This window comes from Pagrus major, chromosome 11 (genome assembly GCF_040436345.1).
Source record: "Pagrus major chromosome 11, Pma_NU_1.0".
Classification (NCBI taxonomy): Eukaryota; Metazoa; Chordata; class Actinopteri; order Spariformes; family Sparidae; genus Pagrus; species Pagrus major.
Window position 1 is genome coordinate 20919315 of NC_133225.1, and position 13290 is coordinate 20932604.

The 13290-nt window shown below is 39.1% G+C and overlaps 1 protein-coding gene across 2 annotated transcripts; it reads right to left on the reverse strand.

The window, feature by feature from the left end:
• Window positions 1-503: 503 nt before the first annotated feature.
• tbxa2r (thromboxane A2 receptor) lies at window positions 504-13057 on the reverse strand. Of its 2 annotated transcripts, XM_073476271.1 has the most exons (4): window positions 12799-13019; window positions 5341-6227; window positions 4063-4207; window positions 2792-3018 (listed from the first exon to the last, which is right to left on the reverse strand). In XM_073476271.1, exons 2-4 carry the CDS (start codon window positions 6136-6138, stop codon window positions 2885-2887), a joined length of 1077 nt encoding a protein of 358 aa, XP_073332372.1. In that variant the 5' UTR covers window positions 6139-6227; window positions 12799-13019; the 3' UTR covers window positions 2792-2884. The 2 variants fall into 2 exon arrangements, with proteins under 2 accessions (XP_073332371.1, XP_073332372.1); XM_073476270.1 differs by lacking the exon at window positions 4063-4207 and having other exon boundaries at window positions 504-3018; window positions 12799-13057.
• Between the last annotated feature and the right edge of the window lie 233 nt (window positions 13058-13290).

The window sequence follows — 13290 nt, forward strand, 5'->3', positions numbered from 1 at the left end:
TTTTTGCCTGAAAACCAAATGAAGGTATCCATGCTCATGCATTGATATTGATTAACACTGCATCACACACTCACTTTTTCCCCTTCTTTTGTCACAGGAAACTTTTCTTGTTTGTTTCAAAAAGAGAATGTAAATATACTACTATCACTAATCTTAGTTTCTCTTTCTGTCTGTCAAAAGAAAGGAAGCCGCAAACTACATGTTGGAGTTTGACAGTTATATGTTTTCTGGCACACCAAACAATTTCAACAATGTATAGAGCCACTTTCCCCCCTGACACAAAGGCAAGTAAACACTGACCCGCCAAATTTCAAAATGTAGTTTGACTCGATGTCACTTATTCTGGCTACGCTGTTCCAGCTACATCATTATTTGTCTGAAAGTGACTTTGTTTTAAGACTTTGTATATGATTGCATCTCGTTATGAAGACCTGCATATGTATGGCACGTTCCACTTGTTTAAATTGTAAGTAAAGAGGTTGAAATCATAGTTGTAAAGCCTGTTTATTTTTATGTAATACTTTATTTTTATGTACACTCACATGCCATTTCTGTCAAGCACATTCAACATTTACACTTCATTTTCACTGGAATCATACTGCAAAGGTGTTAAAACGAGACACATCTCAAACATTATCAGTGATCATTTGAGTGATTTCTTTGGTAATTAAGTGACAGTCTGACTGATATGAGACATGACAAATTATGTGCAAGATCAGCTGGGTGACTGAGTAATTAAGAGCAAGACATAAATGTTTCAGTTTCATATGTTATATAATAGTTATAATAGTACAATTATCTATTACAATCTAGCTTCAATGTGTGTCTTCACATTACCCATTCTATCAGACTGAACTCGAGCTATCCAGTGATTAAATCACCTCCCAATCCCTTTCATGAACAATGTCAGTTGACAGCAACTTACAGTTTTAAACATCTCTGAGAGACAGAGAAGGTCGATGAAGCGAACTGAGGTCCATGAAAGGCAAGAGAGGAGAGAGGGGAGGGATTGATATTATGAACGCATATTTGAGTTCAGTATCGGTTTGAGCTGGTTAGCTAAACTTCTTATTCCAATTCTGCCCTGAAAATCATCAATTATTTTGAGCAATTAAATGAGAAAACTGTACTTTTCCCAGATGGAAATATTGGACTTTTTCAGATCACTCAAATTACATTATATATATTTTCCTAATTACTCTCACTTGCACATGCTTTTAACCTTCTGCACATACTTTTTTTCCATCCCTTAAAGACATATTTCTGTTGAAATTTTTGCTTTGATCAGCACACATGAACTACATCTCAAAACCTGGGCAATTAAAACCAAAACTATCTTCATAGTTAAACACCAGTATATGTAGGAGAGAAAAAAATTGGGTGATCTGATGGGAGCGTTTGAAATTAAGAGAGCCGAACCACACCAGTGATACAGAGAGTAATTAGTAAAGTGGTAAAATTACTTATCGAGTAATCTACTAGTGCAATAATATATTTATTTAATACTGTCAAAGATAGTAGGCAACTTCAATCTTCATATGACAGAAATTACACTTAATAAGATCTTTATATCAGTAATAATCAATAGATAATGTGGATATTAAGCAATGTAAATAGTATGACCTTTAATGCAGTGTAATACATCTCAAATAAATACTGTCAGCATTAAATTTTTTGGTCACATTTCTGAAGTTGACAGTGGAAAATAATGTTCTACTATTGACAACTCAAGCTCATTTTCAGGGTATGTGCCTTTTCCAATAATCACAATCTCATTATGTACCTTTTATTTCCCAACAAACCATGATGTCTCCAATACTGACAAACACAGGACCAGAGGACCCCATAGAGGGATACTAATTCTGTAATTATATGAATTCTCTGATTTTATGATCATTTCAAGGTTTGGGGAGTTTGATTTGCTTCACATGCATCACCAGAACAATAAACACATGCATTGTAATGTGCTGTATAAACTTGGAGGCCTCTGGCAGGCTGAGCTATGTTTCATTTTAGTCAAAGCATTTTCACTTTCAAGCACCTCTACGAGATTAGGATCAGCTAGTTTTCAGTGTTTGATGTTCTGGGGATCAACTGCTCGAACATTACCGTATGAAGAACCTTCATCAACACATTACTGTACGAACATTCATTGTATATAAAAAACTTCAGAAAGGAAATGATACATGAACAGTAGTGGGTCTCAAAAGCATCTAAGCAGTCCTAAGTGTCCATGTGCTTAAAAGGCATAATGCTCAACCAGAATGAAGTATCCCATTAAAACAATTGCCTGAATGACCACAGAGTGCCTCGATAGCTGGACTGAAACGCGATGTTTGAAACTCATATATCATAAAAGCACTTGATGTAGCAGTACATCTATAGAGCAGTGCATGTATATAGCTCAAATCTGTTTCCCTAGAGATATGTATGTGGTTAAGAGTGTATTTTATCAATACATCACAGGTTTGAAGTGTTCAATCAGCCCCAGCACTCTCTTTATACTTTCCTCTAAATCAAAGTGTCATTGCTAATACTGCTGAACATTTCAATGCAATAAAATAACAATCAGACAATCAGCAATCCTGCATCTTATCCTGGTCACAGTTAACATGAAAACTCATCAGAGCTTGAAAACACATCCAACAACCCCCGATGATATCACTCAGTCTGCTGCAACAACAGCTCAAATCCAACCAGTCACGGAGAAAGAGAGGGCGCCTTCTGTGTTGATGTGGCATTTGATTTCTCCGGCTCTCCTGATTCATCCGAGCCCAGAGTGCTCCTGAGTGAGGGGCGAGTGAACCTGCGGACGGTGTCTCTGAAAGACGGGTACAAGCTCATGATGGAGTCCCGATGCATGTCGAAACGGGGGTAGATTCTCTTAAGAACTGCCCTGCGAAACAGGATGTATACCCACGGGTCCAGGATCTGGTTCCAGGTGGCGAAGCGTAGCCACAGCAGTAGGTATCTGACTTGGAGCCGACTTTTGGATAGCACAGTTTGTGCAATAAAGACCTGGTAGTCAGGGAGGATGGAGGAAAGGAGTGGGGGAAGGGTGAGGTGAGATGGGATGGGAAGAGAGGAAGTCAAACAGTTGCAGGGAAGAAAAGAGGTGAATTAAAAATTATAGTTGAAAAGAGTGGGAAGGCAAGGATTGAAAATAAGGAATGAGAGAGAAAGAACAAAACTGGTTAATTTAAACAGACACACATGTGCAAAGTCCACTAAGGCTAAATTTGCCATGGCCCTCCTGAGGGCTTAGAGTTGTCTCAGTTTCAACAGTTCTCCAGTGGCATACAAACAGTGCAAGAAAGAACAGTTAAATAAATTCACTTCATAGTGTTTCAAAACTGTCGCATGCAAGTGTTGAGACGATCAAGTGCAAACCACAGTTTTAGTTCGGCAAACTTTTCTCAGAGGCAGAGGTGCTGCAGACACTGGTACAACCAAAGATTTCCAATGTATAAGTTAGCATAGCGTCTAACTTCCACTATGGTCTTACTTACTGGCACTAAGACTGTTTCAAGATCTGAGTGTAAAATAGGCTAGATAAGTAGATAAGCTACTATACCGTATAATTACTGAGCCTGAACAACTTTCTCAATGTTTGGCTCTTATTTGTGAGGATTTCTTTAGCTCTGCTTCAAAGAAATGTTTGAGCAACTAAATACAGCTACAATCTGCAGATCATTAAGCTATCAGTGTTTAGCAGAAAAACACCCATCTGTGTTAGTTTCGGGAAATGAAAGCAATAAACAAACATGACAAAGGGCTTGAAACTATTTAGTGAATTGTTTATGATCTCTCTGGGAATGGAATGAGTGTACAAAGTAGCAAAATGGGCCACTGGCTGCACTATGAAGCATGCTCCTTCCATGATACCTGGGTGATGGAAGTTGAAAGTCATGGATTAAACTGTGATGTTCTTCCACAAATTTTATTGGCAGATGTTTAGCACATGCTGAGGCATAGACATAGCTCAAAGTTATGATGGTTGTGAGAAATGACAATGGGAAAGATGTGTTATTATTAAAAAATTTAATTACGTTTTTGCTTTACATTTTACTCGCCTTAGCCAGGAAGCTCTACACATGATGTATATCCAGGGGTCAAATATCTGATTGCAGGTGGCCATTCGTATGCAGAACAAAACAGTATCACTTCCTACACGATCACCAGTCACCACGCACATCAGTGTATATATCTGTGCAGGGGGTCACACAACTGGGGTTAGAAAGGAATGCGGATAAATATGAGGTCCAATCAAATGGCTTTGACCCTCCTGTTCCTTACTCTGCATGTTGGGCTGAAAGCAACACAGTGACTGCACCAGTTTTCATCAGGATTTTCTCACTTTATATTAATTAAAACAAGAGAAATTTTAACAGTATTATTTTAACCACAGAGTCATATATCATGATCTCTTGACATAATGATGAGCTGTTTTTTGTTATTTATAAAAGGGCTCTCCTGCCCCAGTGAACCAACAGTTCTGACGGATAAGCTACCACCATAATGTTGCTGATAATCCCTTATAGCACAGAAAGGGATGAATGCACACAACTACGGCAGGTGCTCTAAGTCAAAATGTTATCAGGAAGCTGGAGTGTAGAGAATATTTACAATTGACAGTAAGGTAATAATTTAACCTTGACTTAATTTTCTTTCCAGATAAATTTGGCTAATCAAGGGATTAGTTGTCACCATTTACGATTGTTCATTTTGACATTGCCATGTTATCTTTGAGTGCAATGTTATAACCGACAGAACCAATAGTTGGAGCCACAAAAGTAAAACCTGAGTTGTAAACCAGAGTTTTCCTTTAAAGGCAGTGATTGCATGGATGACATGTTCTAAAGCTGTGTGTCATCTCAACTCAGGCATTAAGGGGCACTTTGATCCTGGGTAAGACCAGAGGGCCTTCAGATCAACTGTTTAGGAAGTTGCATTGCTAAGGGGAAATGAAGCATAGAGAGGGGAAGCGGAGAAAAGGAGCTTAGGACCTTGTGATTAAATGTAGTTGTTGGGTAGAAAGGTTAATTGACTGAGTAAAAGAGATATTAAATCAAAAGACTAGCAATATAAGCAACAACAAGGATGTGTGTTGTCAAGAGAGAGCTTGAATCAGCAAAAATGGTGTCAGCACTTCCTCCACGACCTTCTAAGCAGAAGTTCAAACTTCAATGAAGTAATAAATCTTGCTGCGACTTCCTGGAAAGGTTTTCTGTGACTTTAGCTAAAGCAACTCACCAAGCCAGGATTTCAGATTTCTACTGCTTAAACAGGAGTTTGATATTCAAATATTGATATTTACTTATTTCAAATGTACAAACTCACCAGTAGGGGGCACCAGCAGATAGAAGCGATGACCATGATGAGGATGAGCTGAATCATCATCTCTACTTCGTGATCTCGGCGGCGCTGTGACCTGTCCTGTCCGCAGCACACCTTGATCAGGGTCACCACGCTCACCGTGTTCAGCAAAAACGACACGGCGATGCTGAACAACCCGACCAGGGAGAAGAGCAGGGAGAAGGCCAGGTCGTTTCCCTCAGAGCTTATGTTGAAAAAACACCAGGAGCCGGGTATCTGCATGTGGTAGCTCCCAACGCCGGTTAGGGGCAGCAAAGATATGCAGCCAGCGATCAACCACACCATCAGCACCATGGAGACTGTCCGGCCCTTGGGCATGCTGGTGGTGCGTGCAAATGGACGGTTGATGCCCATGAAGCGCTCCACGGCCATGGTGGCACCAAGCAGCAGCGGGCACAGTCCATAGAAGACCATGGACATTCCCATGAAGTTGCAGAAGTGGCAGTTCGGATCTAACTTACGCCAGTCAAAATCTGTGAGACGGAAGGAGATCACGATGGAGCCGGTGACCAGAAGACCCATGAAGTCAGTAACCACCAGGCCGCACAGGAAAATCAGAAAGAAGGAGCGGGAGCGGTTGTGCGTCCGCCGGAAGGAGTTGAGGAGAGCAATGAAGGCGATGAGATTGGAGATGAGACCCAGAGCGGTAAAGGTGGATGAGAAGTATTTTGAGGCGACTGGGGAAGTATAATTGAATGGAGGGTTGTTGATGGAGTAGCAGACTGGGGTGTAGTTGGCGAGATGCTGGGTTGAGGAAATCATGGTGGTTGGCTGTTGTGGGTTGTTGATTTCAGATGAATCAAAGATGGGAAGACAATACCGGTGAGTGGAATTTCATTTCTCTCTCCATCCTTAAAAGAAGAAGACAAAAGTTGAATTTCAGGACATGCTCTATAATGGGAAGTTTGGCTTGCAGCAAGACAGATATTAAAAGTGCATTGAAACATACAATATAAATGAAACAAGCAACAGAATGAAATGGAAAGAGTTGGACAGGTTTTGATGCACTTCACATGTGTCAGTCTTCATGTCCAAGCCACTGTGAACAATACATTTTTGTTTACTCTTGTGGATACAATGCTAAATGATGCTTATCCAACTTAGCCTGAATACGCTGCAAAATTTCAGGTCCTAAAAATTGGTTTCTTTTCACCTGTCTATTTTCTTTACATGCAGTGTAGCCAGATTATCTAACTCAGCGAGCGCCAACCGGGATTTCTACATTGATTTCTGATCGAAAACCCAGTGATCTTCAGTCTGAACATCTAAGACATCTTTACGTCCTCTTTTCAACCAGCTAAAATGTGGTTTCAACATCAACGATAGACCAGTGTTAAGGTTTTTCTCCAAAGTCATATTGCACTGGTAGGTGAAATGTGGTCTACAAGATGACGTAATTTCAGCGCAGTTAATGTTTCATCTACACTACTCAAAATGAGTCAGGGATATTGGGCTATTTTAGTGTTTCACCTGATTGTTTATTCTTTGACATGAATTTTTATTTTGTGTTTTGTGAACATTTTTGGTCCCCCCAGAAAATGCGACACATTTCATTTGACTTTTATTGCATATCTATTTAGATGCATATATGCAGCCATATCCCCAAATCCCTAACTCATTTTGAGTAGTGATTAATATAGAACTATATGGGCTCTGAGCAGCCAACAGGAAGCTTGCAGGACATCCTAATGGGAGACATTTTATACATTAATGTTAAATTGCACTTACTGCTGTAAAGGACATGTGGAAGTACTTAGAGCATTACAGTATTGACTACTCTGAACCGTGACTTGTGGAGCAAATTGCACAAGCTGAAGAAAACTACAAGGCTTCACCCACTAAACCTATATGTGGCTAAACAAGTGAACCAACCATTCATCATTGACAAAATTGGCAGATTGATCCCTGACTTTGTTATTGCTTCAAAAACACCTTTTAGAATCTACAAGTGCAAATGTGCAAATAAGCACATACTGTCATTTTGGAGCCTGACAAAGCACCACATCTAAACGTTTTAGTTGAAAAGCAGTACTGCAATTCCAGTTGAAATATGGTCTACATGTGAGTATCTAACCAATGTCTTAAAATAACTGGTGAGAAAACTTTCACTTTTAAAAGTAAAAGTGAACCAGTTCTGAATGTCTTTTCACCAGTGACCATAGATGGTTTTTAAACAGGGAAACCACTTTTTTTTTAGGTAAAACTGAAAATGAATGTATCCAAAATGTCCGTCATTGTACAGGAAACTGAACCTGGCAATTTTCCCTCATTTTCACTTGTCTGGTTATCTTGACGGCTCTTATTTCTTTGTTTGCTTTATCTGACATCTTCTTAAGTGATGTAACAATGTTCCCAGATCTCAGCAATGTACTTGTCAGGTATAGTATTATATATCAATACAAATTACTGGTACAACTACAAAATAATAGTTCAAATAAATGAGGATGATCATTTAAAAAAACAAACAGTTTAATCCAAAGCATCTTGAAGTACAGTGAGTGCATTTTTAGGATGGCCAATGTAAAGTCAATGTAACAGCTCAGACACAGCACGTACATAACACCCACACAAACGCATAAATACAGTGACAGCATGGGACAGAGATGGAGAGAGTGACACGGAGACTGAAATAGACAGAGAGTAGGAGAGCTGGCACATCCTGGCAGGAAACGCAGTTCTGTGAACAGTACTGACAGAAACACCAACAGGAAATGAACACATAATCTATGATGTTGTCCCTAGTGGTCTGTCCCCAATACACTGCCCGTCATAGTCAGATTGTATGAGAATGAGTTCAAGCGAAGTGGAGGTGCACGTTAGGCTGGATAGTGAGGTGAAATCAAATACGAGAGATAAATAATTTAGGTTTCTTTTTCTTGAACAAATATTTGTTTGATGGCATATCAGATGGATATCATTATGAAACAGTGAATATAAAAATTCCATGATGCTATATGGAAAAAAATAACCTTATTCAAACAATACAAACCCTAACCCTAACCCTAACAATAACATATGATATACACTCATACCGAAACTAACAAGATACTTTTTTTTTTTTTTTTTACCACTTAGTAAGCTATCAACATAACTACTCACTCTGATCTTATCAACTTCCTGTGAGCATCCTAAAAATGTGTAAAATATGTTTACTGTAGGCGTTGAGATAAGAAATAATAAAGTAGAGAAAGAGAAAAAGAAAAAGAAAGAAAATGGAAGGCAATTCATAGATGGTGAATAAACAATTAAAAGTACTGGCTATTAATTTTGTACCCAGAAATTGTGTTATAAAAATAGTTATACAGGATTTTCCTGCATATGGAAATTTTTGTCACTCATCCAGATATTTTGCTGTAGTCCATTGTTTAACTAAGTAAACTTTAACCTAGAGGAAAGCACACTGGACTGTGCAGGAGATTAAACAATGAGGGTAACAAGTTTAGTAACTTGATCGAAAAAGCAGGAGCAATTTTAAAAGGATGCAAATGCAGCACAAACTTTATTTATTTCGTTGACTTTCCAGCACCACCATCTGCCATTTTACTGTGGTCCTGCTTTTTGCATCACATTTCACACAAAACACAATGAGGTGCATTGCTGCATTGCACTTTACCATTCCTTATGTCACACACTCTCGTAGTTTGTCAGGGAAAACAAAACGTCTTGATGGTTTAACTGCACCACAGCAAACGCAAGAAACAGGTGTCTTTTTTTAGCCAGTCCCACCCTTGAATTTACGTCTTCAAAGTAAGAAGCAACAAAACTACAAACAGTGGGGGACAGTGTTTTAAATCCTATTTATAATTTCCAGCTTGTTAAAAAAAAAAATGCCCTTATATTAACTTAAATTGAAAAAGTTTGATACACCATTTACTTTTGCATTTAGCATGTCAGAACAAAACAAGAAGGAACTTGCATGCAACTCACACATTACAGCTGACAATAAAGTTCAAAAGACTTTGTTTTTACCTTCTAAATAGAATTGGCTGTTGTTTTATGTGTTGTGGCTGATTCACATCGGGGTTGAAATACTTAACAAGAAATTTTTCAAACCACTTGACATCCCCAGATGGCACAACACCTCTGCAAAACAAACCTACATCCTTTAAGATCACATATTTGTAGTTTTTTTTACTATACCTTTCTGGAGAAACTGATATCATCTTTGAATCTGCTTTTCGTCTGATTGTACAATGTGATACATGACTCACGATGCCCAATAGCAATGACAGCAGGTTTTGTCTAACTGTCACATTTTCCCAAAAGGCAGAAACCATTAAGATACATAACTTGAGAGAAACCTCTGGCTGTCCCACTAAAAGCTAACTACACAATAATCAGGTCGTTCCATCCCTCAGAGAATACCAGGATGAGACAGATGGGGCTTGGCGCCAGCTCTTGTGTGACCATGAAAACCTTTTGAGAGTCCCATTAGCCAAAAGAGCCTTTTAGCGTCTCAGATCAATAAGTCATATTCAAAATGGTTTCCTATTTAAACTAATGGGGGACCACAAAAACTTAATCATGAGGTGTATGTACTGTATGGAGAATGCTGAGTGTGTGCGAAAACATTTTTTTTTTTCAAATGCTATACAGATTGGCTCCTAAATACTCTTGTGGTTGCTCGAAATGAAAACATTTTGAAACCTCTGGAATAGTTTTGCTGTCCACTCAATATCCTGCTCAATCCATTAGTACTGTTGGCTTATATGATTATTTGTTTTCCATGTTCTCATTGCACCATCTTAATCAAATTTATTTATAATGTCCCTTAATAAAAAAGGTTGTTACAAATTGCTTGATCGAGGCAAAAGACACAAATGCACATGAAAGAGAGCAATAAAGAGAGAAGATAATAAAAACAAGAAGAACACGATTAGCGCAAAGGAATCCAGCTATGTGCACTAATGTCGCCAAGCCAAACTCTTTTGCATTTAGTCTGCTTGGCTGTTAAAGTAGTTTTGGCATTGTGCTCTCAGTGAAGTAAAGAAATAAAACCTCAGCCTGCTGGTTTTACTAGGTTATCTTATAATAAATTATTTCAAATAAAAGACTCAGAATAAAACAGGATTTAAAAGTCTTGACCCTGTATGATTCTCACACATAGACCCATAAGAGAGGTCACTGTTGACACATGAAATCAGAGATCTGTCTCCACCACAACACCTTGGAAGAAGCTGTTGCACGCGATGGACAGACCGTGTTCTGAGCCGACAGAGTGCAGGACTACAGCTGAACAAGGAGAGGTGGACTAACATCAATGCTTGGTGCTCACACACTGTCAAAGTTGATGTCAAACTTTTGGTATGAAGATGCCGACCACATTATCATCCCCATCTTGTTGTTGCCATTTCACCCTGACGCAGATTCAAATAATGCACTACGTACCTATGTATATTACTATATTAATAACTGTATATATGTTCTGTAATTTGTGTACCATGAAGGTGTTTACAAACTCTAATTTTGTTACAGTATGCAACCCTGTGTTGTATAATAATGAATAAATGACCATGTACCTTGGTGAATGTTATCTAGAGCTGAAGTGATTAGCTTGTTGATTTGAGATGATTGTCTCTTTTACTGTGTGTGTGGACTGTGAGGATGATTGTCTTATTACACCAAAAGATAATTTCTCAAATACTATCTTTTGAATGTATCCAATACCACAGGGAAAGGACCATTGTTTCACTAAAGAGACATGTTGATAAAGGTTCTCAGTCATCCAGGTCATGGTAATTCTAAGCGCTGTATCACAGGCAACTGGACTTGTTTCAGTTTGTTGAAGACGTTTCACCTCTCATCCAAGAGGCTTCTTCAGTTCTAACTAACTGGAGAGGAGTTGGCTGGCTTTTAAACTCTGTGTGGGAGTGTCCTTACAGAGTCATTAAGGACACGTGTGAGCTCTGAGTTTCAGAGTCGATAGGGCCACTTCTTTCACACCATCTGTCTGCTCTGGCCAAGAGGTTTACATTGTTGTCCTCAAAGGAATGATTTTTCTCCTTCAGATGTAAGTGGACAGCAGAGTCTTGACCTGAGGAGTTGGCTCTCCTGTGCTGTGCCATGTGTTTATGGAGAGGTTGTTTTGTTTCCCCAATGTACAAATTTATGAGTTTTTCAGATGTTCCTGCGACATAAGGAATGACGATGTTGTTACATTTTCTCGTCTCCTCCTCTCTGTCTGCTCTGGATCTTTTAGAGGTTTTGACAGAGGTCCAGTTTGGGTAGCCACAGGCTTTAAGTGCTCCCTGATGCGCCTCTGACTTTGTGGTCACGGTCTCAGCCCTATGGTTTAGGGTTCTGATGAACCCCAACTTGTGCTCTAGTGGGTGGTGAGAGTCGAACAGCAAATATTGATCTCTGTGTATAGGTTTTCTGTACACCTCAATGTTGAGGCTTCTGTCTTCTTCAATGTGTACTGCACAGTCCAAGAAGGGCAGACTGTTTCCTCTGACATCTTCCCGTGTGAACTTGATGTAATTGTATATATTACATATTTATATACTAAATGAACAGGTGGAATAGGCATTACATGTTCATTTTTTACAAGCTTGGTAGAAAGAAACACCACTACTCTATGCATTAAATTTAGGAAAAGTAGGAAGGTAAGTAGATAAGCATCTTCTGCAATGGGTCAAAAAAAGGGTCCAGCATCACTTCCGAAAAATCTGGGGCCAAAGGTTTTGGTTTCTGGCAAACCTTCCTCCCTAAAGGGTCAGGCTGTTGTTTATTTTACAAAGTGCACTAGTGGGATTTGACTCATGAATGCTGGCCAATTTTGGTGTCATGTAATTCCCACTGACCTAGATAAGAACCACAGCTACAATACCAGGGGTAGTGCCCAAGATAGTTACCCATTAAAGGGTCAATTAAATGCTTAGTTGTGCCTCAGCTCTACTTCACAAGACTGGAGTTTATTTTGGATTACTCTTGAACAATATTCTATCATTAAATTATAATACTCCCAGGTCTATGTTGGTTCAACTGACATAATGACAAATGATGAAGATGAGAAGTTAAACTATACCTAATACTTCTAAACTAGGGTAAATGTGCAAAATGAAACCAATCTAGTCAACTCTTTGATCGCAACAAACTAAAACGATATCATCAAAGTTGAATATATACAACTTCCACTAGGTGCCTTACCAAATAAGAACCATATAATAAAACTATTTATCCTGATATACTGCAACAACATCTATAATCAGGTATGTCCAAAGGAAAGGTGAGCTGACAGACAAATATCGAAACCAAAGTCCCTAATATGTAAACAATTCCTCATTCCATATTTCGGGGTTCCACTACAGCGTTGATATGTTAAATTATATATTTTAAGTCAAATGTAATATTTTGTGTTTCCAAATGAAGATATGAAGTATCACAAATGTGGCTGTACTAAGTAAATCAAACTTGTCTTACCACCGCTGAAGTTTTTTCAAGCACCAAGTTGACTCTCAGCTGGGAAGTTTTCACTGCTGCAGCCAAACCATCTTCCTGCACTTGTAAGATTAATGATAGTAGTACAAACAACAATCACAAGAAGAGGTGGGACACACGTCACATTTAGCAAGTCCCATCTGATGAAGTCAAACAGAAATTCCTGCAGTGGGCTGGTAGCAGTAAGCCCCGCTCATCTCAACTCCCTTCCCCCAGTCTGTGCTGCTGCAGCTCTGATACTCATCTCTGTCCCTGCTGCTGCTCTTTCCCTTTTGCTCGATTCACCCCTCCCCGGAAGATAAAGGGGAGGGGCTCTGCAAGAGCACCACATTGTATTTTAGGCAGAACAATGAGAAACAGAGAAAAGTCGTAAAGCATCAAACTGAGCTCAGTAAGTGGTGCACAGTGGGGAGAAAGGGCATTTGTCTCATGTTCAGCTTTAAATTAATTTAGTACATGTGTGAGTGTGTGTGA

Coding starts and splice junctions, on each gene's coding strand:
- tbxa2r (XM_073476270.1), bottom strand. CDS start 6,138: ATGATTTCCTCAACCCAGCATCTCGCCAACTACACCCCAGTCTGCTAC. Junction 3,019..5,340: donor TCTGCTGGTGCCCCCTACTG/GTGAGTTTGTAC, acceptor CCTGACTACCAG/GTCTTTATTGCACAAACTGT.